Source organism: Dama dama, chromosome 4 (genome assembly GCF_033118175.1).
Source record: "Dama dama isolate Ldn47 chromosome 4, ASM3311817v1, whole genome shotgun sequence".
In the NCBI taxonomy this organism is placed as follows: Eukaryota; Metazoa; Chordata; class Mammalia; order Artiodactyla; family Cervidae; genus Dama; species Dama dama.
In genome coordinates this window covers 60412183-60439078 of record NC_083684.1, presented here as the reverse complement: position 1 = coordinate 60439078, position 26896 = coordinate 60412183, and the positions used below count along the sequence as shown (strand labels likewise).

At 41.8% G+C, this 26896-nt stretch overlaps 1 protein-coding gene across 1 annotated transcript; it reads left to right on the top strand.

Moving 5' to 3' along the window:
• Positions 1–555: 555 nt before the first annotated feature.
• BSPH1 (binder of sperm protein homolog 1) lies at positions 556–8821 on the top strand. The gene is made up of 5 exons (XM_061136071.1): positions 556–662; positions 6054–6074; positions 7072–7101; positions 8001–8132; positions 8534–8821. The coding sequence occupies exons 2-5, from the start codon at positions 6071–6073 to the stop codon at positions 8674–8676; spliced, it is 309 nt and encodes a 102-aa protein (XP_060992054.1). The 5' UTR covers positions 556–662; positions 6054–6070; the 3' UTR covers positions 8677–8821.
• Positions 8822–26896: the final 18075 nt, after the last annotated feature.

The following is a 26896-nucleotide window of genomic DNA, read 5'->3' as shown; positions in this document are numbered from 1 at the left end:
GAAAGAGTTCCTGGATATTGAGCTGCAAGGAAGTGGACAGGTTTCAGCTGGATAATGAAGCTCCTAGAGTCTGAGAATTTTCCAGAATGAAGGGAAGTGTGTGTGTGTGTGTGCACGCGCACACACACACATGCGCTCAGTTGTGTCCAACTCTGCAACCCCATGGACTGTAGCCTCCAGGCTCCTCTGTCCATGGAATTTTCCAGGCAAAAATACTGGAGTGGGTTGCCATTTCCTACTCATGGGGATCTTTCCGACCCAGAGATCAAACCCAAATGTTTTGCATCTCCTGCATTGGCAGGCAGATTCTTTACCACTAGCGCTGCCAGTAGTTTGTTTGGTTTTTTTACGAACAAGAAGAGAAAGCAACAATTACTATAACTGAGTCCAAGTTTGTACTGCTCACTGCATGACTGACCAATTAACCTTACTTCTCAGAGTTGTGGGATGTAAGTGACCATAAATGGTGCATTGCTCATTCCCAGAACTGCAGTCACCTGTAACTCATTAGCTAGATTATCAAGGGCCATGAGAGAACCTTGGCTCACACCGAAGGTTCACGGAGCGTACACTGAGATGTCTGTATTCCTGAAACAAACCTGCTTCCCCCAGCCTCTCTGGCATCCTGCAGGGGATTCTTCAGCCCTGGCTTTCGAAGACCGGTAAGGTCCAAGACTTGGATGAATCTCTGACTGCTCCTGTGATCCTTGTTGTCATGGAAACAACTGGAAATTCCTTGTGATGACTTCTAATCCTTGTCTTATTGAATGCCAACTTATTATTGCGTGTGTGTTTGTGTGTGTATCTTCCTATGAAAAAGGAGGAGGTCTGGCTTTGGGGCCAAGAGAGAGAGAAGAGGAAGGTGAAGAAAGAGGAGGAGGTGAAGGTGGAGAAGGCAGGTGAGAAGAGGAAAGGGGAAGGAGGAGACTGGGGTTGATGGAAAACCAGAAGAAGGAGAAAGAGGAGGAGGGATGAAGGGGAGGGGACAGGGAGGGGACAGGGGTTGTGGCTATAAACTCCTGAGGGTCCGCCCCGGTGGACCACTGCTCCCTGGAGGGAGGAGCATGGCGCTGCCCGTGGGGCTTCTGTTGCTTTCAGTCTCCTGGCTCCACAGTGTGGCTGGTCCCCAACAGGGAGGTGAGGAGCGGTGTGACAGTATCTGGGGCTGGACATTTGAAAACCTCTCCTGCCATATGTAATCAAATCAGAGACGCCATGAAGGGTAAGGGCCATCTTTATCTCGTGGTCCCTCAGAAAGAAAAAGATACTCTTTGTAATTTTTTTTTTTTTGAAAATAAAATAGACACAACCCACTGATGAACTTTTTTTTTTTTTTTTTTTTTAGAAAATTCTTTTGGCATGTGGAATCTTAGTTCCCTGACCAGGGATTGAACCCATGACCTCTGCATTGGCAGCATGGAGTCTTAACCACTGGACCACCAGGGAAGCCCTAGGCTTTTTTTTTTTTTAATAAGATGATTTGACAAAGAACAGGAATGTGAATTAGAAAATTTTGTTGACAGAAGTCATGTTCCTTGATGACCACATGTCTCCTTTCATGCTAATATATTTTGTTTATGTACTTATGTCTTGTTTTTTTGGGGGGATGGAAGGTTTGGCTACACAGTGAGGCTTGTGAAATTTTAGTTCCTGGGGCCCTTGGCAGTGAAAACACGGCGTTCTAATCACTGCTCCACCAGGGAATTCACATGCTAATATATTTTAAATGCCTTATGAAGATGTTTTGAAAATGGAACTAATTTTTGGAAAGACTGTTTAATTCTTTTTACCAAAATCATGTTGCCTTCAACTGCTATAAAGTGGCAATAAAAGAAGGGATTTCATTATGGGTGCATTTCTTACATGTCTGAAGAGACTTACATAGAGTTGTCAAAACAACTTTTATATGGAATGGCAAAAAACTATGATCTTGCACAAACTACTTTCAAGTATTCTTCAGGTCATCTTTGCATGGAAAGATAAATCAAACATAGTATTGATTAAATTGTTTTTAAAAAAGGAAAAGATGCTTTTGGTATGACTAGTACTACCTTATCAGTTAGACTTTTTTTACACTTGTTGAAAAACAACACTTTTGCTTATACATAGGTTTTTTACAAGATGTCACTTTTGTACATTCATAAGAAGGAGATTATACGTGAAAGAAGCTAGTTAAGATGTTCCTAAAATTTCTCCGCTTGTTGTGTCTGGCCTTCTGAATTATTAAAGTCATATTTTTCCATATAACATTATCTTTTGGCTGCACAGAATCTCAGTGATGGCAGCATTTCCTGAAACAATGCATACAACAACTAAAACTCATTGGTCCTGGGCAGGGAGCCAGTCTTAACAAGTAGGTAGTGGGTGATCTACTTTGAGTCTTTGAAACTGTTGCTTATTCACTGCCTCTCTCTCCTCTTGTAACCCAGAGGTTAAGAAAGCCTATTCTTGTCTCCAGGGGTTTCTCTTTTGAGCTGCAGACATCCATACTACTCGTTTTGATGCTGACTTCTTGAATACTGTCATCTTCAGTGCATGCATAACCACCACGTCTCCATAGCAACCTGATCTGCAGATAATAAGATGCCAGCAGGTGTAAGGGGACATTCTGATATTGGAAATGTTTGAACATGAAAAGCCAAGTATTTTAGCATCTTAGGAGCGATGAGATAGTAGGTTTTGGATCCTGTATGGTAAAGAATCTGCCTGCAAAGCAGGAGACCCAGGTTCAATCCCTGGGTTGGGAAGATCCCCTGGAGAAAGGAATGGCAACCCATTCCAGTATTCTTGTCTGCAAAATTGCATAAACAGAGGAGCCTGGTGGGCTACCGTCCACGGGATCGCAAAGAGTTGGACACGACTGAGCAACAAACACTTTCCATTTTTCAGGAGCACAGGAAGCAGAGATTAAATGACATGAGTACCTCCACTCCAGTAGTTCACAGGCTAGAAGGAAGACTGTAAGCGCTAAATCACCTGGGCTTCATTGGTGGCTCATGATAAAGAATTCTTCTGCCAATGCAGGAAACATGGGTTCGACCCCTGGGTTGGGAAAATTCCCCTAAAGAAGGAAATGGCAACCCACTCCAGTATTCTTGCCTGGAGGACCCCATAGACGGAGGAGCCTGGCAGGCTACAGTCCATGGGGTCACAAAGAGTTGGACATGACTGACCAACAACAACAAGCTAAATCACCTATCTGCCTGTCCTGAAGTTGGACATGTGACTGACCTGGCCAGACTTCACAGAAGGCTCATCCGATTGATCTTGTTCCAGGGTGAGAAATGTGCCATGCACAAAATGTAATTTCTCCACTAGAACAAGCTTCGAGGCGTACTCAGGGATCCCATGACAGTGGGGTCACTTGCAGGAAGGACTGTCCAGGTGGGCAGACCCTGAAATGCCATGTGAACCCAGAGTTCTGGGATTTTCATCCGTTGCCTCTTACCATTTCTGTCTCCTGTGGGGCTGGACCGCCCACTGGCTAACACTAATAGTTAAACTTCAGCAAAGTGTTAGTCGCTCAGTCGTGTGTGGCTCTTTGCAGTCCCACGGACAATAGCCCACCAAGCTCCTCTGTCCATGGAATTTTCCAGGCAAGAATACTGGAGTGGGCTGTCATTTCCTTCTCCAGGGTGGGTGGCTGCAGTCCATGGGGTCACAAAAGAGTCGAACATAACTTAGCGAGTAAACCGCAGTGACAACATTCACAGAATGAGTTTGACTGGTTTAGACACTTGATATAAAGTGGAATCATGCAGTGTTTTTCCCCCTAGGTCTGGTTTATTTCTCTTGGCATAATATGCCCTCCAGATTCATCCATATCTTTGCCCATGGCCAGATTTCCTTCCTTTTAAGGCTGAAAAATATTCTGTTCTGTATATGAACCACATCTTTATCCATTCATCATCGATGGACATTTAGGTTGCTTTCATGTCTTGGTTACTGTAAATAGTGCTGCAATGATATGATGTGCTAGTGCAGATCTCTTCAGGATCCTGGTTTCAGTTTTTTCAGATAAATACCCAGATGTGGGGTTACTGGATCCTATGGCAATTCTATTTTGAATCTTTTGAGAAACTTCTTAGGGGCTGTACTATTTTACATTCCTACCACAAATGCTGTATAATTCTTTGCTGTTGTGATTAGGTCAGGTTTCCTTTTAAAAATATTTAAAATCTTTGTGTCATGCAAGCATTTCCACATACTCCAAAGAATTGTCTAATGCCCTCCCTTCTGTGTGAGTGGAAGAAAAAATTTCTAGCATTAAGCAGTGAGGCTCACATTATAATTTTATGTTGCACACAGGTGATACTGTGAAACAAGTATTGGGCTGGCCACAAAAGTCTGCTCGGGTTTCCCCATAAGATATTATGCAAAAATCTGAAATGAAGTCTTTTGGCCAACCCAGTATCTTGTACATTGGCTTGAATCTTATTAATGATGACAGTTGTGATGAAATGATGGTGATGATGATGATGGTGATAATATTTCAGTAGTTAGAACATTCTTGGTAACAATAGCAGCTACAGGCTATTAAGTTCTTTGTTTCAGGCAGCATTCTAAGTACTTTGTATGTGTAATAATCTGTTCCTCCTAACAGTCCCTTGTTGTTCAGTTGCTCAGTCATGTCCCATGCTTTGCGACCCCATGGACTGAAGTCCACCAGGCTCCCCTGTCCTTCACTATCTTTGGGAGTTTGCTCAGACACATGTCCAGGGAATCAGTGATGCCATCCAACCATCTCATCCTCTGCCGCCCCATTAATAGTCCCCTGGGGTAGGTAAAGTTTTGGTCCTCATTTTATAGAAGAAAATCTGAGGCACTGTGGTTGGAAACAGTGACTGACTTTATTTTTTGGGCTCCAAACTCACTGCAGATGATGATTGCAGCCATGAAATTAAAAGACACTTGCTCCTTGGAAGAAAAGCTATGACCAACCTAGACAGCGTATTAAAAAGCAGAGACATAACTTTGCCGACAAAGTCCATCTACTCAAAACTATGGTTTTTCCAATAGTCATGTATGGATGTGAGAGTTGGACATAAAGAAAGCTGAGTGCCAAAGAATTGATGTTTTTGAACTGTGGTGTTGAAGAAGACTCTTGAGAATCCCTTGGAATGCAAGGAGATCAAACCAGTCAGTCCTAAAGGAAATCAACCCTAAAAATTCTTTGGAAGGACTGATGCTGAAGCTGAAGCTCCAATACTTTGGCCACCTGATGCGAAGAACTGACTCTTTGGAAAAGACCCTGATGCTGGGAAAGACTGAAGGCAGGAGGAGAGGACAACAGAGGATGAGATGGTTGGATGGCATCACCGAATGGATGGACATGAGAGCCTGGCCTGCTGCAGTCCATGGGGTTGCAAAGAGTCAGACACGAATGAAGCGACTAAGCATATCAGATCGCAAGCTTAAATAAGTCTTACACTTAATGGTAGAAAATAATCAGGATTGTTGTAATAAGAGAAAGCCTTATCATTGCAGTACAATTGCTATCATATTCGAAGTGCTTGCTAACTACTCTCTGGGCAGTTAGCTCAAAACATATGTTTTTGATTTAATCTTCACAACAAACCTGTGAAATTAATGAAAAGATCCTTTTTTAATAGACACTAAAACTAATTGGATCTCATTTTAAGACAGTTAAGTAAATGGTTGCTTCAAATTTTACTTTGCAGCCAGTACTGAAAAGAAATAGAATAAAACAAAACAAGAAATAATGGTGAAATGATAAAATACATTTTTCCTATTATTGTGTGATTTATTTTGTAGGGAAGGTGGAAAAAGTAAATCATTTACTTTTGCCTGCTGAATTTCTTTTTTAAAAAAATAACTTTAATTGTGCCTTATTCACAATATTTGGAAAGTACAGTTAAAGCAAAAGGAAAAATTAGAAGTCACCCATAATAACACCACTGGAAATAAACATTGAATTTTTACCTTTAAAATATTATTTTTACTAGAATAATTTGGTAAAGTATTTTCTTTTTATTTTATTTTAAAGGCTAAATCTAGTGAATTGAAAATTTGTTTAAAATTGTGTCTTTCAGATAAATATTCACCAACTATGGGTGAGTTGAAAAGTCTTTTAAAATTTTGCAGTAAAATGTGAAGCAATTGAATACTGTACTTCTTTTCTTGGTAAGAAATCATATTTTTCATGAAACTGCTATATTATGTCCTTGTATATAAGATAAAGGACATTCCATGTTAAAAAATAGTTAAGAAAAAAGAAGAGAGAAATCATAATTTTACTGTATGCTTTACTGATAATATTTTTAGGTCATCAAATATCTTCATTACATACAATTTTATAACATGATTTTATTTTTCAAAGATAACATCTTATAGAATGAAATGAAATAGAAAATGCCTTTTGTCATTTGAAAACAAAGTGTAACTGTTTCCATATCTATTTATATGCTCATCATTTTTGATGCTTGTATGATGTTATAAAGCTATATTTTGTTTTAAAATTCCCTTAGTGACTGACACTTTTGGATTCTTTTCTCTTTTCTTTTACTGTTATTAACCATGCTGAAATGACCATCCTTAATCCTAATGTCATTCCAACTAAAACCAGGAAACCACTGAGATGTCTATTATAAATAGAACTGATGAAAATCATTGGAAGGAGGTGGTTCTAATGTATGTGCTATTTTCAAAAGGAAATAATCTGTAAGCCTGCAGAACATAACAGGCAAAATTATGGTTGTATACTTAAAGTCCTTAGGAAGACTAGTAGATGACTAGTTTTAGAAAGAGAATCAGGCTACATGACTGAATTGAAGATAGACCTATCAGTGCATTAATCAGTAGTTTTTCTCTATACTGGTAAGAACCAACTAGACACTGATAGAAAATGAAGTCATTCTGTTTTATATCAACGTCACAAAATGTTTTGGGGTTACATCAGGAAGAAATATGCGGGACTTATATAAAGTAAGTGATATAATCATATTGAAGAACAGAAACCAAATTCCTAAAAAAGTAGAAGATCATGCCATGTTCTTGGATGAAAGACATGGGAATAATGAAATAAATGTCAACTTCAAATTTATTTTTCAGAAACTATAACTCATCTTCCAGAAGTCAAAGGTAAGTTGATCAGAAAACTTCTGCTAACAAGCATACTTTTTTAAAAAAATGTAAAAATAGGGATATCAGTGGGATATTTTCCTGGTTAAAAATATGATCTTATTTCTCCTTTCATAAAATGTAATATAGGGACTTCCTTAGTGGTCCATTGATTAAGAATCTGCCTTGCAACGCAGGTGACTGGGTTCGATCCCCGGTCGGGGAACTTAGATCCCATATGGTGCAGCCAAGAAACAAAACAAACAAAAACAAGATGGAGAAACCACTCTGAAATTTCACTGGCACTGTCTGTTTCTGCACTTTAATTTCTGCCAATCCAATAGAAAAATATCTGAGTTTAAAGTTAATATAGAAAAAAAATGTCCAATAGTAATTAGGAATATTATGAACAAAAACAGTGCTGGGGTTGAGAAATACCACATATTAATATTATCAGGTATGGAAATAAACCACAAATATAATAGTATAAATAGCTGTGTGTGTACGTGCTTGTGTGTGTGAGGATGAGGGTGTATGATGGTGGAAGAGGATGAAGAAAAGAGATATGGTGGGAGGTGGTGGTAATCATTTAATAGATAGATGCCTACATTTATGTTTCTAAGCTTAAGATATATTTCTGGAACCGGGGTCAAATTCTGAGCAAAATTTCAAGACTGTTGATGCCATAGAAAATAGTGGGATGGATGTAGGAGTATAAAACAAACAAGCGGGAAAAAAAACCTTTATTAATAGAGTTCCAACAGCTCCACTATATTGTGTGACTCAATATTGCTCAATAAAATTGGGTCCTGATTCTGACTTTTGAGTATAAACCCCCTTCTAGCCCCTAGCAGGAAAGTAACATAACAACTCAATGAACAGTCCCAGAGAGGGATGACCCGAATCTTTGTTTTCTCTAGAGGGCAAGTGTTTCTTTCCATTCCACTATAGAGATGGAATCTTCTATGACTGTGTCCAGTTCAAGGTAAAACACAAGTGGTGTTCCTTGAATGAAACTTACGAAGGATATTGGAAGTACTGTTCTGAAGAAGGTGAGAGTCTTGACTCGGAATTCAAGGTGGTGATGTTGGTCTTGGGGTGGAGGCACTGGGGGTGGGTGAGATCACAAGAGGGTTCTGCAACGGGAATTCACAGTCAATTAAATTGTGAAATAAGGGATGAACGGTTCTCTGACAGTGAGAAAAATCACATTGCACCAGGCATCTGAGTGCTTCGACCATGTTACCTTGAAAAGAAACCTTTCAGCAGAACCTCAATCCCTCACCAATGCTGTTTGCATATGCATATAGTGGAACAGAGCAGAGCAGATGGGAGTGGGAACATGTGTGCATACGTGTGTGTGTGTGTGTGTGTGTGTGTGTGTGTGTGATGACAGAGACAAGGTACAAAATGAAAAGTGTTCTTATTTTGATTACTTCTCTCTTCTCTGTAGACTTTGCAAAATGTGTGTTTCCCTTCTGGTACAGACACCTCATTTACTGGGAATGTACCAAGGATGGGGATTCGTTTGGGAAAGCATGGTGTTCACTCACCCAGAATTATAACAAGGACAAGGTTTGGAAATACTGTGACTGATGGTGAGATTTATTTAGGGGAGGACATGAAGATGTTTAGTTGTTCTCATGGGAAAGATTGTACAATTTTGGTTGGGAAAGGAGCATGTAAGACTCTCATTAAAAGAATTTTATTCTGAGATACGAATGGAAGGTGATTGGCTGTAAATAAATTGGGATTTTGATTATGGAGTATAAGGTTTTGATATATATATATATATATATATATATATATATATATGTGTATATATATATATATATATATATATATATTCAAGCCTCAGCACTTTAACTTGCTGGTTATGTAAAATTGGGTCCTTTTAAAAAAGTGTATGGACTCTGGGTGGTAATGATGTGTCAATGTGGGTTCATAGATCAGAACCGATGTTGGAGAATTTTGATTATGGAGAGGCTGTTCCTGTAACGGGGTGCAGGTTATATGAGAAATCTCTGTATCTTCTGCTCAATTTTTCTGTGCACCTAAAAAATTAAAATGTATTAAAATTCATTATTTTAATAATTTTTTTAAAAAGAAAAAATAAGTGATAATTGAGACGGGACGGAAGGTGGAAACATGGGTGTTGACTAGGTGAAGTGTTGGAATGAGGCTCAGACTTCTCTGGCAGTCCAGTGGTTGACACCACTCAGCACTCCCAGGGCAGGGGGCCCAGGTTCCATCCCTGGTCAGAGAATTAGATCCCACATGTTGCCACTAAAGATTCTGCATGCTGCCACTAAGACTCAACATGGCCAAATAAATAAATATTAAAAAAAAAAAAAAAGAATGAGTTTCAGACTTCCCTGATGGTGCAGTAGGTAAAAATCTTCCTGCCAATGCAGGGGACACTGGTTCGACCCCTCGTCCTGGAGGATTCCACGTGCCACAGAGCAACTAAGCCCCTGTACCACAACTACTGAGTCTGTGCTCTAGAACCTGTGAGCCACAACTAGAGAAAGCCCACGTGCAGCAACAAAGACCCAGAACATCCAAAAATAAATAAATAAAATTATTTTTTAAAAAATCAAAATGGAGTGACTATGGCTCAAGCATACAAATAGAGCCAGGTGGCCACTGTAGATGGATGTGGTTTCAGATACATTCCTCCATCACAGAGAACTTGAATTTTCAGACTCAAGAGAAACCGGATATAGAGGAAAGAATAGAGGACCCTAAAGTAGAGAGAGAGAAAGCCCACCACAGAGAAGGACCTGGTGGGTTTCCTTCACGTCACCTTCACCTGCACTTGTCAAGAACTAAAATTTCATTTCCTTCAGCTCTGAAGTTTTCACATACTTTGCAGTAGTCATGAGCCTCTCCTAATATAATTTGCACGAAGTTGCTTGTCTGTCTAAATTGCGTCCCTGGTGGCTCAGATGGTAAAGAATCTGCCTGCAATGTGGGAGACCTGGGTTTGATCCCTGGGTTGGGAAGATACCCTGGAGGAGGGACAACCCACTCCAGTATTCTTGCCTGGAGAATCCCCATGGACAGAGGAGCCTGGCGGGCTACAGTCCATGGGGTCCCAAAGGGTCGGACATGACTGAGTGACTAAACACAGCACTGTCTAAATTAACCAACGCCAACTTTTTTGGTTTGTAAGCAAGATCCCTGACTAATAGAGCATGCCATCGGATTGAGTTTTAGTCCTCTGTTCATGCTGAATCATTTAGAGATGCAGTAAAGCACAGAAATTAAAAGACGCTTACTCCTTGGAAGGAAAGTTATGACCAACCTAGACAGCATATTAAAAAGCAGAGACATTACTTTGCCAACAAAGGTCCATCTAGTCAAGGCTATGTTTTTTCCAGTGGTCATGTAAGGATGTGAGAGTTGGACTATAAAGAAAACTGAGCTCAGAAGAGTTGATGCTTTTGAACTGTGGTGTTGGAGAAGACTCTTGAGAGTCCCTTGGACTGCAAGCAGACCCAACCAGTCCATCCTAAAGGAGATCAGTCCTGGGTGTTCATTGGAAGGACTAATGCTGAAGCTGAAACTCCAATACTTTGGTCACCTAATGCGAAGAGCTGACTCATTTGAAAAGACCCTGATGCTGGGAAAGATTGAGGGTAGGAGGAGAAGGGGACGACAGAGGATGAGATGGTTGGATGGCATCACCGACTCGATGGACATGGGTTTGGGTAGACTCCGGGAGTTGGTGATGGACAGGGAGGCCTGGCGTGCTGTGGTTCATGGGGTTGCAAAGAGTCGGACAGTACTGAGCGACTGAACTGAACTGAACTGAAAGCATAGAAAGGGGTTGATGGCACTTACCCTGCAGAGAGCTAAAACTGGATTGCCAACATCCAGTCTCCACCAATTAGTATGGAAAACTCACTGTTTACTGACCACCTCTAACTCTCTGGGTTAGAGTTCTACCCTATAGCATTGCCGTGAGCAATATTATAGAGAAAGAGATGAACAAAGATGCATGAGAGAAATTTTTTTTCTTCTTTGAAGCCAGAGAGAGACAAGTACCATATTATTTCATTTATATGTGGAATCTAAAAAAGCTAAACTCATGGAAACAGAGTAGACTGGTGGTTGCCAGGGGCTGAGAGAGTGGGGGAAATGGGCAATGTTGATCAAAAGGTACACATTTTCAGTTCTGGATAAACAAATTCTGGAGATCTAATATTGTGTAGTTGAAAATTGATAAGAAAGTCAATCTTAAATGCTCTCAACACACACAGATACAAATGGTAACTTTGCAAGGTGATCAAGGTGTTAACTAACCTTATTACAGGAATCATTTCACATAATATATGTATGTATTGAATCATCACACTGTTTACCTTATCTTACATAGTTATAGATCATATATATCTCAGGAAAGCTGGTAAAAAAATGAAATGAAACATATGTAAAAGCAGCAAATAGATTAATCACATATATAAAAATAAATCTCACCCCCTCAAAAAAAAAAAAAAAATTCCCCTTAACTTCCAAGATAACATTTGACCAAATATCTGAGCATCATGGCCCAGCCAAGTTGACCCATAAAATTAACTAACAAATAAGGCAATCAAAACTCAGACTACAGGGGCTTGCCTGCAGTCCAGTGGTTAAGATTTCACCTTACAAAGCAGAGGGTGTGAGTTCAAATCCTGGGTGAGGAGCTAAGATCCCCTATGCCTCGGGACGAAGAAAAAGTTTTTTAGATACTGACTAGAAGGTAGAGTTTCAGGAGGAAGGGAAAAATATCGTTCCCTGTGGTTTTGCAGACTCTCAAGATTCTTTTTATAAGAACAGCAACACAAAGAATCATTTGTTGGAACATTTGTAAGGAACAGTATCCAGTGCCAATTGATTTACACACTTTTTTAAGGTCCTCGGGTAATCTCTGTGTACACTCAGATTTGAGCCTCTCTGACTCACTCCATCCATATGTCATCCCAGAAGTACATTCAGGTGAATTCCCTGCACTGAGTCTTCCCGCCCCGTTCACATTTTCTATTTTTCTCTTTCAGTTCAGCTCAGTCGCTCAGTCATGTCCAGCTCTTTGTGACCCCGTGGACTGCAGCACACCAGGCTTCCCTGTCCATCACCACCTCCCAGAGTTAGCTCAAACTCATGTCCATTGAGGCGGTGATGTCATTCAATCTCTCGTCCTCAGTCGCCCCCTTCTCCTCCTGCCCTCGATCTTTTCCAGCCCAGTTCACGCAATGGGAAAAAAATCCCATTGGCAGAGGACATCTATTTCCTAAACAGCTGTGATCTTCCTTAAAGAATTCATTGACGGTCAAAGAATATATTTGCAGCAAGCATGTCATCAAAGGGATATATTTACTAATCCAGACTGTGCCACTTATGACAGGCAATTTCCTTGATTTCTCTAAGCCTCGGTTTCCTCATCTATAAAATAAGGACAAGGACTTCCCTGGTGGTTCTGTGGCTAAGATTCTGCCCTCCCAAATGCAGGGGTTCAATCCCTGGTCTGGGAACTAATTCCCACACGTCGCAACTAAGAGTTCACATGCCACAACTTAGATCTGGCAAAGCCAGATAAGTCACTATTTAATAAAATAAAATGAGAATATTACTAAAAATAAAATAAGCACAGTAGATGTCTCATGGCTCACCGTGCACATAAAACGATACACTCCATTCCCATTATTCGCCATGTTATGTCCGATAAAGTTGCCATGAATGCTGAGTTAGTGACTGCTGACTCATGGTTCCAGAGTGAAATACAGGGTGACACGTTCACAACATGGGCACCAAGTGATCAACACATAGGTTGGTTTTATGTGTTTCTGTTTAAAGACACCTTATTCAATACATATTGTTGGTTCATTCACAATGAACTCACAGCCAACAGCAGCATAACTGAAGGCTGAAGGAGTCTCATCTCACACACGTATTTTCTCCAGGTAATGCATCACAGCCTCCTTGGGCTTAAGACACCAGAGTGTAGGTCAGCACTATACTCGGAAGCATTTTAAACAGAAAAATCACCAGAAAGAAAACACAACACATGCACTGCAAATGGAACCATTTGTAGTATGAAGGCTGAAACAGGAAGATGGAGATCTGTTGTCTTGTCTCTCAACTGGGAACACAGAGACACTGAGATCCTCAATGATACCACTGCTCTGCTCGGTTCTGTGAAGGACTCTGCAAAGGCAATGGGTGCCTATTGACTTTGTGGTCCTTAATACATTCCAGCAAGTAAGTACTTCTATAAATATGGGATCCATGAATAATGAGACCCACAGAGTATGCAACTGTATCATGCATGGTTCCTAACACTAGAAAGTAATCAATAAATATTAGCTATTTTTGTTACTATTGAAAGAACTAGGACCTAGATAGATAGGAACTTCCCTCTTCATAGTATTGATGTCTGCAGCCTTCCATATATACACATATACATCAGTCAGTCAGTTCAGTCACTCAGTCGTGTCTGACTCTTTGTGACCCCATGGACTGCAGGACGCCAGGCTTCCCTGTCCATCACCTACTCCCAGAGCTTACTCAAACTCATGTCCATTGAGTCGGTGATGCCATCCAACCATCTCATCTTCTGTCATCCCCTTCTCCTCCTGCCTTCAATCTTTCCGAGCATCAGGGTCTTTTCCAATGAGTCAGCTCTTCCCGTCAGGTGGCCAAAGTATTGGAGCTTCAACTTCAGCATCAGTCCTTCCAATGAACACCTAGGACTGATTTCCTGTAGATTGGACTGGTTTGATCTCCTTGCAGTCCAAGAGACTCTCAAGAGTCTTCTCCAAGACTACAGTTCAAAAGCATCCATTCTTTGGCGCTCAGCTTTCTTTATAGTCCAACTCTCACATCCATACATGACTACTGGAAAAACCACAGCTTTGACTAGATGGACCTTTGTTGGCAAAGTAATGTCTCTGCTTTTCAATATGCTATCTAGGTTGGTCATAGCTTTTCTTTCAAGAAGCAAGCGTCTTTTAATTTCATGGCTACAATCACCATATATACCAGATCATATTTTAAAATGTATTCTTACTGTCAGAAAGGGAAATATCATATGATATCACTTACAGGTGGAATATATACATATATATAAATGAGCTTATTTACAGAACAGAAATAGACCCACAGACATAGAAAACAAACACGGTTACCAAAAGGGAATGGGGGCTAAAGTAGGAGGTTGGGACTAACAGAAACACAGTTCTACATATAAAATAGACAAAGCAAGGACCTACTGTATAACACAGGGAACTATACTCAATATTCTGTTACCGTCTATAAGGGAAAAGAATCCAATCCAGATATATATACCTGAAACAGAATATGTATATATTTATACGAACCACTGTGCTATTCAGCTGAAACTGACATGACATTGTAAATCAAATATACTTTAATTGAATACAAAAACAACAAACTAGTTAATTAAATACTGTAGATCATGGTTTTTTAAAAAAAGAAAGTCTGGAAACATTGTCTTTGTGTACCCAGAAAGCTTGTTGTAATTTTTCATGAGGGTTAGGTGATCCTCTAAAAAGAATGCTTCTGATTTGTCTTTCTAGTCTGGAATTGTTGGTAGAAAGAATCGTCTTTGAAATGGGTTTAACTCTCTCAATGGAGATGGGCAGAACTGGCAGTGAGTGAACCCAGGTGTTAGCGATTCTTCTTTTTTTTTTTTTTTTTTTCAAGTTTTTTCTTTGTATAATTTTTTAAATTAATTTATTTGTTTTACTTTACAACATTGTATTGGTTTTGCCATACATTGACTTGAATCTGCCATGGGTGTACATGTGTTCCCCATCTTGAACCCCCCTCCCACCTCCCTCCCCATCCCATCCCTCTGGGTCATCCCAGTGCACCAGCCCCAAGCATCCTGTACCATCGAACCTGGACTGGTGATTCGTTTCATATATGATAATGTACATGTTTCGTGCCATTCTCCCATATCATCCCGCCCGCGCCCTCTCCCACAGGGTCCAAAAGACATCAATACATCTGTGTCTCTCTTGCTGTCTCACATACAGGGTTATCGTTACCATCTTTCTAAATTCCATATATATGCGTTCAGTATACTAACGCATACTGTTAGTATACTGTATTGGTGTTTTTCTTTCGGACTTACTTCACTCAGTATAATAGGCTCCAGTTTCATCCACCTCATTAGAACTGATTCTTCTTAAGGAGCAAAGAGACCATGGTGATTATGCCAGACAACAGGGATCACTTAACTAATTAGAGCCTAGGGAATGGTGGACCCTTGGAGACCTCTGGTGGTGATGATCTAAACAAAGTTTTTTCAGAAATAAAAACAACAGATAGCTCGCTAAAAGACCTATGACAGGGAAGATCCAAAGGGCCAACCTTGAGCCCCCATACTAGGATCAAAGCCCTTTACCTGATTTCCCAGCATGAGTCAGTTCATAGACTCAAAGCCTCTTGAATGAAGGGGAGGCTCGATCATCGTGAAGACACACACTGATGTAACTCTATAGGTGTACGCTGTAATCCTCCTTGGAAGACTTCCCCAAAGGGGCAACAGTGTTTAGTACACAGGAGAAAGTTGCTGTTGTTCAGTCACCAAGCCGCGTCTGACTCTTTGCGACCCCATGGACTACAGCACGCCAGGCTCCTCTGTCCTTCATTATCTCTGAAAGTTGGCTCAAACTCACGTCCATTGAGTCGGGGTGATGCCATCCAGCCATCACGTCCTCTGCCGCCCCCTTCTTTTGCCCTCAATGTTTCCCAGCATCAGGGTCTTTTCCAGTGAGTGGGCTCTTTGCCATCAGGTGGCCAAACTGTTAGATAATGGGAAATACCTAAACTTTTCAGGAACTACTGAATACTGGTTATGAGCGAGGGTTCATTTTCAATTGAATACAAAAACAACAAACTAGTTAATTAAATACTGTAGATCATGTTTGTTTTTTGTTTTTTTAAAGTCTGGAAACAGCATCTCTGTGGACCCAGAAGGCTCGTTTTAGTTTTTCATGAGGAATAGGCGATCCTCTAAAAAGTTCAGTCAGTTCGGTTCAGTCGCTCACTCGTGTCTGACTCTTTGCAACCCCATAAACCACAGCACACCAAGCCTCCCTGTCCATCACCAACTCCCAGAGTCCACCCAAACCCATGTCCATTGAGTCGGTGATGCCATCCAACCATCTCACCCTCTGTCATCCCCTTCTCCTGCCCTCAATCTTTCCCAGCATCAGGGTCTTTTCAAATGAGTCAACTGTTCGCATGAGGTGGCCAAAGTATCGGAGTTTCAGCTTCAACATCAGTCCTTCCAATGAACACCCAGGACTGATCTCCTTTAGGATGGACTGGTTGGATCTCCTTGCAGTCCAAGGACTCTCAAGAGTCTTCTCCAACACCACAGTTCAAAAGCATCAATTCTTCTGAGCTCAGCTTTCTTTATAGTCCAACTCTCACATCCATACATGACCACTGGAAAAACCATAGTCTTGACTAGATGGACCTTTGTTGGCAAAGTAATGTCTCTGCTTTTTAATATGCTGTCTATGTTGGTCATAGCTTTTCTTCCAAGGAGTAAGTGTCTTTTAATTTCATGGCTTCAGTTACCATCTGCAGTGATTTTGGAGCCCAGAAAAATAAAGTCAGCCACTGTTTCCCCATTTATTTGCCATGAAGTGATGGGACCAGATGCCATGATCTTTGTTTTCTGAATATTGAGCTTTAAGCCAACTTTTTCACTCTCCTCTTTCACTTTCATCAAGAGGCCCTTTAGTTCTTCTTCACTTTCTGCCATAAGGGTGGTATCATCTGCATATCTGAGGTTATTGATATTTCTCCCGGCAATCTCGATTACAGCTTGTGCTTCCTCCAGCCTAGCGTTTCTCATGATGTACTCTGCGTATAAGTTAAATAAGCAGGGTGACAATATACAGCCTTGATGTACTCCTTCTCCTATTTGGAACCTCTAAAAAGAATCTTCCACTAAAAATGGAATATCCAGTAATTAGAATGGATGATTCTAGGAACACGAGATTGAATCCTGACTTAAGTTCCCCATGCTCTTGGCTCAGTGTGATACCAGGTATCCCCTGTAATGATTTTCCCAGGTACCAGGAGTAATAAGGGCTTTCCTGGTGGCTCAGTTGGTAAAGAATCGCCTGCAATACAGGAGACCCAGGTTCAATCCCTGGGTTGGAAAGATCCCCTGCAGAAGGGAATGGCAACCCACTCCAGTATACTTGCCTGGAGAATTCCATGGACGGAGGAGCCTGGAGGGCTACAGCTCATGGAATCACAAACAGCTGAACTTGGCTGAGTCACTAACACACTGTTTTCCATGTGACTTATCTCACTTAGCATAATGCCTCTGAGTTCATCCACGTTGTCACAAATGGCATGATTTCTTTCTTTTTTAAGGCTGAATATTATTGCATTATATACAACTGAGCACTGCACACAGTTACAGTTATACATACATAATGATATATATCATTTTCTTTATCCATTTATTCATCGAGGGAGGCAGATTGTTTCTGGATCTTGGCTGTTGTGACTAACGCTGCAATGAACTTGGGGTGAGGTACAGACATCTCTTCGGGGTAGTGACTTTATTACCTTTGACTATATACCCAGAAGTAAGATTGCTGGAGCATATGGCCATTCTATTTTTAGTTTTTAAAGAAACCTCCAAACTCTTCTCCACAATGTCTGGAATAGACATTTTTCCAAAGACTTACAGATGGCCAACAAATATGTGAGAAGGTATTCAACATCTCTCATCATCAGGGAAATTGAAACCAATACCACAATTAGGTATCACCTCTCAGGGATGGGATGGTTATCATCAAAATGTCAAAGGTACTATTGGCCAGAGTGGGGAGGAAAGGGAACCCTCCTGTGTTCTCCTTAAGAAATCCACTAGGGGTCAGGCTTGAGCCCATCACAGTTCAAGCTTCATGTAAAAGAGAAAAATTCTACTTCACTATTGGAGTAAAGCATGATTTTGTGAACTTGGGAGGCCCTTTCCAAGAAGGTCATGTAGTATGGAATCAGACAACATGAGATTGGAATTCCAAACCCACATTTTACCAGTGGTTATGCTTCAGACAAATTGTGTGTTTTCAACCTCGATTTCTCCATCCACAAATTGGGTTCATGCTATTGCTTACCTTACAGAGACTTTGATAGGATTATATAATATGGTGATAGTTTTTACATAATGATTTTATTATTATTAGCTGTCCTAATAGTTCTTCTAACAGTGTGCATGTGTTAGTACTCAGTCGTGTCCGACTCTTTGCAACCCCATGGACTGTAACCCACCAGGCTCCTCTGTCCACAGGATTCTCCAGGCAAGAATACTGGAGCGGGTTGCCATTCCCTTCTCCAGAGGATCTTCCTGGCCCAGGGATTGAACCCACATCTCCTGCAGATTTTCCTAGCCTTAGCAAAGATTAAAGAAAACAATTACTGGGCACTTACTCTGTGCCAGGGAATTGTTTTAATTGCATTACACAGAATAACCCTTATCATACAGCAGTCTTATAAATTAGGTGCTATTGTTTTTTTTAATATTTATTTTTATTTCATTTATTTATTTGGCTGTGCCTGGCCTTAGTTGCAGAACATAGAAACTTCGATGCAGCATGTGGGGGGTCACTCCCTGACTGGGGTTGCAGCCAGGCCCCCAGCCCTGAGAGCACAGAGTCTTAGCCGCTGGGCCACTAGGGAAGTCCTTAGGTGCTGTTGTTACTCCAGCTTGTATGTCAGCAAAGTGAGGCATGAAGCAGTCGAGGTTCAAATAGAGGAGCCAGGAGCTGAATCCAGGCAATCTGACAGCAGGAACAGTGTTCTTAATAGTAATCATTACTTCAGTTCAGTTCAGTCGCTCAGTCATGTTTCACTCTTTGCAACCCCATGGACTGCAGCACGCCAGGCCTCCCTGTCCATCACCACCTCCTGGAGTTTACTCAGACTCATGTCCACTGAGTCGGTGATGTCATCCAACCATCTTATCCTCTGTCATCCCCTTCTCCTCCTGCCTTCAATCTTTCCCAGCATCAGGGTCTTTTCCAGTGAGTCAGTTCTTCGCATCAGGTGGCCAAAGTATCAGAGCTTCAGCTTCAGCATCAGTCCTTCCAATGAATGTTGAGGACTTAACAAAGACAATTTTGCTCAGATATATAAATCTCTCCCACCAAGCCTTTGAGGGGGCCACCCATTCATTTGGAGAATCCCCTGATGATCCAGTGGATAGGACATTGTACTGCCACTGCATGGGGTGGACAGGTTTGATTCCTGATCGGGGAATGAAGATCCCACAAGCCAAAAAACAAACAAAAAAACCCAAAGTCTAAAACAATGGCTGCTGAACACGTATTATTATTTATCTCAGTCTGTTTCATTCTACTGGAGATAAAGTATTGATCAGGAGAAAGGCTGCCTCCTGAGTCCACACTGTCGTGGAGGAGAGAGGAAGCAAGCATTAAGCACGCAGGGTCCTAGACAAGGATATCTGGGCATGAACGTGGAGAAGCAGGCCAGGTGGAGATAAGCCCTGTGCAGACCACTAACTCAGGCTAAGAGAGAAGGAGAGAGCGAGCTATGGGTTTCAGAACTTTAGACAGGAAGACTAAGGAGGCTTTAAAAAAAAATAAGGAAGTGCAGTTGATTTACAATGTTGTGCCAATCTTAGCTGGGCAGTATAGTAACTCAGTTTGACACATATATACATTATTTTTTAAAACATTTTTTTCCATTACGGTTTATCCCAAGAGATTGGATATAGTTCCCTGTGCTCTATAGTAGGGATCTTGTTTATCCATTTCTTTTCTTTGTTTAAAAATTTTTTTTAATTTGAGTATAGCTGATTTATCCTGTTGTACTCATTTCAAGTATACAGCATAGTGATGCAATTTTATTTATGTGTGTATATGTATTCTTTCATATACAGATAATATATAAAATAATATATATATTTTTTCTTCAGATTCTTTTCCATCGAAGGTTATTACAAGACATTGAGTATAATTCCCTGTGCTATACAGTCAGACCATGATGTTTATGTACTTATATGGAGTAGTGTGTTTCTGCTAGGTCCAAACTTTGAATATATCTCTTCTTCCCCTTTCCTCTTTGGTAACCATAAGATTTTTTTTTTCTAGATCTGTGGGTCTATTTCTGTTTCAGAAATAAGAAGCCTTTTCTGAGCAGATGGCCTTAAGTCACGGAGATCTGAAGAAAGAGAGGGAGTGAAGTCTTGCCTGAAGCGTTGGAGAAATTGAGTCTCTGAAAGACCGGCTGGCAGATATAAAAGATGGTGTGTTTAGGACGTTTGAGGAGTAGCAGGAGAGAGCTTGTTTTGAGCAAGGGTTTGGGAGGTCAGATCAAGCAGGGGCGTTGGCATTCTTTCTGAAGTCATGGAAGGTTATCACCCTAGAAGCAATGGGATCTCAGGAGTTCCCTGGTGATCCAGTGGGTAGGATGCCACCGTCCCAATGCAGGGGGCTGGGGTTCGATCCTTGGTCGGGGAACTAGATCCCATATGCTGCAACTAAGAGTTTGAATGCAGTAACTAAGACCTGGCACAGTGAAACAAATACTCAAAAAAAAAAAAAAAAAAAAAGCACTGGCTCCTTGTGGAGGGAATTAGGGGAGACAGGGGTAAAAATCAGGGAAACTGGTTAGGTGGCTGTGGTGATTCAAAGGGATAATGACTGTGGCTGGATTGGAGACACAGCACTGGCAGAAGTGGGAGGTAGCTGGACTTGGGATAGATTTCAGGGGTAGCATCTGCAGGACTGGCTGACAGATTGGCTCTATAGAGTGGACGAGAGGAGGATAGGGTGGCTCCAGTGGGACCCATGTGTCCTGGGAAATGGTTGTGTCATGTACAGAGATGCAAAGGCAGGATGAGCAGGTCTGGTGGGAAAAATGAAAAATACTTTCATGACCCCAATTTTTAAAAAGATTTATTTATTTGTTTGGCTATGTGAGATCTTTAAGTTGAGGCATGCAAGATCTAGCTCCCTGACCAAGGATAGAACCCGGGCCGCCCCCCTCCCTTGCACTGGGAGCCCAGAGTCTTTGCCACTGGTCCACTAGGAAAGCCCCTGAAGACCCCAGTTTTATAGATGAGAAAAACCAGATTAGAACAGGTGAATCCAATTTGCTCAGAGTGTCCCTGTGAGAAAGAGGCAGATATTACATTCAAGCCCAGACATTTCTGGCCTTGAACCAAGTGCTCACCCACTATCTCTTCAATCAGTGAATTCTCACATCTCTAGTTCTCTCTCTCTCTCTTTTTGTTTTGCTTGGTTCTGGGCTTGTGGTTTGTGGGATCTCAGTTCCCTGGTTAGGGACTGAATCACTGGACCACCAGGGAATTTCCCCTAGTTCTCTCTTGAAATTATCAACTGCATGACAGCTGCAGACTAACATTAAGTTCCAGTTGTTTACATGTGGGTATGGGTCAACTTTTCTGAGAATCAAGATATCTTTGCTTTTTTATGTTGATTCACAATTCATGCCCATAACCTCAGATTCTCCCACGGTATAAGTGAGGCTGATACCAACAATCTCATTTTGCAGAGATAAATCAGGGTATTAAGGACTGAATGGTGTCTCCCCCCAAATGCACATCTGTCCCCAAAGAGACACCAGAGATCTATTTTCTTTGCCTTCTCTCTCTCTACCCGCCCACCCTGCCCCATCATATGAGCACAGAGCAAAGACCTTAAGTTCAGCAAGAAGTAGCCTCCACAAGCCAGGAAAAGACCCTTCTCCAGAAATAGAATTCACCAGCACCTTGGTCATGGACTTCTAGTCTTCAGAACCATGAGCAAATAAATGCATGATGTTTAAGCCACCCAGTCCATGATGTTTTGTTATGGCTGTCCCAGCAGAAGTATACACAAGGTTTCAGAATTCACATATCTTATTTACAATGACTCAACTCTTAAAAAACAACAGACACCAGTGAAGGCTGAACACCTTTTCTTCCTTGTGTGCTGTGCATCTATGAAATACAGATCTGAAACAACCCTTATAAAAGATAGTCGTTACTTAGCTAACGTCCCCAACAAATCTGTGGGAAATTCAGAAGTCGAAAGTTAGTGTCCCTCTGACATGAATGCTCATATATTTTCTTCTAGTTCTAGAGTTGGTATTGCCAGAATCTAAACCCAGTGCCATGTATCTCTCCATTTGGCAGAAGATAAAGTTGAACCTCACATCACCGCCTTGCTGCTAGAATCATCGGTAATTTCTGTTTCCCAGTGGTTAGAGGTATTCATGTAGAATCTCTAGGATTTCAAGCCCAGTGCTGCCTCTTTTGTTTTTTTTCAGAGTTATTTATTTCTTTTTGGCGGTGCTGAGCTGTCGTTGCTGGCCCAACTTTTCTCTAGTTGTGGTGCGCGTGGGCTTCTCATTGAGGCGGCTTCTCTTGTTGCAGAGCACCGGCTTTAGGCGTAAGGGCTTCAGTAGCTGGGGCTCACGGGCCTAGTCGCTCTGCAGCATGTGGCATCTTCCCAGACCAGGGATCAAACCGGTGGCCCCCGAACTGGCGGGCATATCCTCAACCACTGGACCACCGGGGAAGTCCCCCAGTGTGGCCTCTTGGTGCGTTCATGACTGTGGTCAAGTTTTCCTTTCATCCTCACCCCACCCCTCCCAGTACTGCTGGCTAGACACCCACTTTGATTTTGAAAAATAGTTCATCACAGTTGGTTGAGTGCCTCGGGGCATAATGACTCTTCGGTTGAGCAGGAAAGGAATAATGGGTTCTCTTTAATGTCCACTTCGGCCTGTCCAGAGCGTACGGTGCTCTCGGCCCTGCTCATAGCGTCCCATCCATGACTTTAGGGTGTGGGGTGGGATGGATCCCTAGAACGTGCCTCACCAACTGAGCACACGCTCCTCACTGCCTCTGAAGCCTCATAAATATTCAGGAGTATAACCTCCCATTATCTTGGGGAGAAGTTATAATTAGAATTAAGAGTGTTTTTAAAAATTCACCCCAAAAAGAGAGAGACAAAGTCAAAGATGCACAAGCTAACTTCCCTAACCAATGACAGGAAGTCAAATATCTGCCAGAAATATGAACCTATTAAATAATAGGTACAGAAAATAATTATAATAGCTATAGAAAATAATTGCTGAAGAATTGATGCTTCCGAACTGTGGTGCTGGAGAAGACTCTTGAGAGTCCCTTGGACAGCAACGAGACCAAATCAGTTCATCCTAAAGGAAATCAGTCCTGAATATTCATTGGAAGAACTGATGCTGAAATTGAAGCTCCAATACTTTGGCCACCTGATATGATTGGCTGACTCATTTGAAAAGACCCTGATTCTGGGAAAGATTGAAGGCAGGAGGAGAAGGGGATGACAGAGGATGAGATGGTTGGATGGCATCACCGACTCCATGGCCTTGAGTTTGAGTAAACTCCGGGAGCTGGTGATGGGCAGGGAGGCCTGGCGTGCTGCAGTCCATGGGGTTGCAAAAAGTTGGATACGACTTAGTGACTGATCAACAACAACAATAGAAAATAATAATTATAATAGGTATAGAAAACTGACCTCACATTCCACTGATTTTCTTGGAATTACCCTGAACAGTAAGGGTAATAGACTATATAGTGTGATGGAAAATAATTAATTGGAATTACTCAAAGGAAAAAAATGTATTCACTGGGCTCACAAATCAGATGTAGGTAGCCCAGATGTTTTAGAGATCTGGCATACAAGCTGAGAAAGCAAAAGCAATTTTGCAGAGTCTCTCAACTAGCAAGAGTCTGAGATGAAGTGAGTTCATGGGTAGAGAGTAAGAGTTGAACCTGTGACTCTGGAGAGACCAGACTTCCTATGAAGGGACCTGAAAGATCACTGTGAACAATGGGGCGTGAGAGAGCAAGATGGTTTGACATCAAAGTGAGTGCGTGCAAGCTCAGTGGCTCCAGTCGTATTCGACTCTTTGCAACCCTATGGGCTGTAGTCTGCCAGGCGCCTCTGTCCTTGGGATTCTCCAAACAAGAAAACTGGAGTGGGTTGCCATGCCCTCCTCCAGGTGCCCGCATTGAATCTGTGCCCTTCCACACCTGCACAAGCCATGTAACTCTGACAAATGATGTTGCCTCTTGGAGCCTCCGTTTCCCCAGATGTCAAACCATGGATACAATTCCCTTGCCACACAGTTGTGTGAGACTTCTCTCAGCTCATTCGGGTGAAGCGTTGATACCAGCCATGTTGCTTACTCTTGATTGACAGGTGACCTCATTAACTGCAGAGAGGCCAGGCATCTATCAGTTCAGCAAAACAGAGATATAGAAAAAGCAAAAACCTATGCATCAGACAGGGCTTCTCTGGTGGCTCAGTGGTAAAGAATCTGCCTGCCAATGCAGGAGACATGGGTTTGATCCCTAGGTGGGGAAGATCCCCTGGAGAAGGAAATGGCAACCCACTCCAGTATTCTTGCCTGGGAAATCCCATGGACAGAGGAGCCCGGCAGGCTACAGTCCATGGGGCTGCAAAAGAGTTGGACCCAACTTACACAACAACATCAATGCATCAGACAAGAGAGACTCAGGCTTCTCCATGCCTGTATCAGCTCCCCCACTTCTCTTGTATTCCATTTTCTCATCTCTTTTTGGAAAGGGCACACATATGTCTAAGCAGTCCCCCATCTCCATATGTTTTGCAAATGGGGCAGAAGTGAAATAACGTCTGAAAAGGTCTCGGCACAGACAAGATCTGCAGAATGAGCGTTAAGTGCCTCCCTTCCTGGCATTGTCATGATACTTGGCCTCCAGGACAGTTTCTTCCTCATCTTGGTTTGCCCCGGGGAGTCCAGCAAGACACCCGCCTCCTTCGGGGAAGTCACTCTTCCAGTCTCTTCTCTCTCTTATAAAGCACTCTTCCCAGATCCCTCCAGAGATGGCAGGTGGGGGAGGAATTCTAAAGTGGACCAAGATCCATCCTTTCCACATACTGGCTGACCACAAGGCACGATGCCTAGCCTTTCTGAGCCTTACTTATTCAGGAAGCTAAACATGACTTTGCCTTTCTTACAGGACTTTCTCTGTGTGTCTCTATTTATTTTCCCCCAGAGTCCAGGCTGAGAAACTGGTTAAATTATCTCAAGAGTTTCTATTAAATCAGGGATAGAAAACAAATACATTTTTCTTTTGGAAATTCTTAATGATATTTCTTATTGGGGTATCGTTGCTTTACAATGTTGTGTTAGTCTTTTTTGTTTTTAATAATCAAGGGAGTAGGTGATATGAAATGGATAAGGAAGTGTGAAGCAAGCTCTAAAGCAGTGGTTCTCAAACTTTTTCGAACATTCGACTCACCAGGAGGTGAGTTGTTGCAACGCAGGCGACTGCTCTCATCCTCGGTGTTTCGGCAGGTCTGCTGCAGGGGCCAAAGGACCTGCATTTCTAACAGGTTTGCAGGTGAAGATGGTGGAGCTGGTCCAGGGACCGCACTTCCAGAATGCTGCTAGAGAGCTTTCTGAGATGGTGGTTCCTGATTTTTCTAGGCAGCCTGGGATTCGGGGCATGGGAGAAAAGGCTGTGGAGTGAGTCTGTGAATAGTCAGAAGAGCAGGAGTAGGAGGAGCAGAAACTGGAGGGTATAAAGTCAGAAGTGACACTTGCTTGTGCAGGCCACCTGCAGTTCACTGGGAGTGATGAGAAGCCTGGTGAGATGGCTGTCCCTGGTCCTCTGTCTATATGGGCTGAAATCAGGTGAGATCACCAGAAGTGTCAGGGAGGGGAGGATAGATGAAGAAGGTGAGACCTAGGAGGTGGTGGTTTGGAGTGAGATGGGCAGGAAACAGAGTCTAGCCAATGTTCATAATATCTTTTAAATAGAGCCTAATGGTTAGTGCCGAAGTGAAGATTTTGAGCGTCCTGGGTTCAAATCCTGGCTTTTCCTCTTGCTGGTTGAGTGATCATCAGTAGGTAAATTTGCCTCTCTTTAAACCTCAGCCTTCTCATCTGTATAATGGTTATAATACTTTAGGAAGGAAGAAGCCTGGACATCCTGTCGAATGGAACAGCACGGATGAACATGGGGGACATAATGCCAAGTGGAATAAGCTAGTCACAAAAGGACAAATACAGCGTGTTTCTACTTAGATGAAGTATCTAAAATAGTCACACTAGTAGAATTGGTGGAAGCCAAGGGCTGGGGAGAAGGGGCAATGGGGAGTTTGCTTAATGGGTGAAAGATTTCAATAACGCAAGATGAATAAGTTCGAGGTCTGCTGGAAAACATAATGTCTATAGCTAGCAGTTATTGGTTTGTGCACTCAAAAGTTTGTAAAGAAGGTAGATTGCATGTGAAAAGTTCTTACTACATTGAAAAAGAGAGAGAGAAGGAAGGAAAGAAAAAGGGGAGAGAAAGAAGGAAGAAAGGGGAAAGAAGGAAGGAAGAAAGAAAGAATGAATGAAGCTTATTATGTATTGCTTTAGAAAGTTTAGCAAGATCTTTTGTTAAGAGAGGAAGCTTCAAAATAAACAGTATGTAAGCCAAGTTCTCCTTTGTCTAAAAAGGGAGTAAAATGTTATTAATATATATATTGAATATTCATGAACTATCTCTGTAGGTTTCACAGGAATTATAAATGGTTATCTGTGGGGAGGCTGGAGTTGGGGGTGGCTGAAAAGACTGACATGATTTCCCTTTCATAACCCATTTGAAGTTTGAACTCAGTGCATTCCCTCTCCAGAAAACAAATTCATTAGAGGGCAAATGATCTTTATCTCTTATCACTGTCGTAAGGATTATATAGAAAAGGTAGATAAATCGTTGGAACTGTCAATG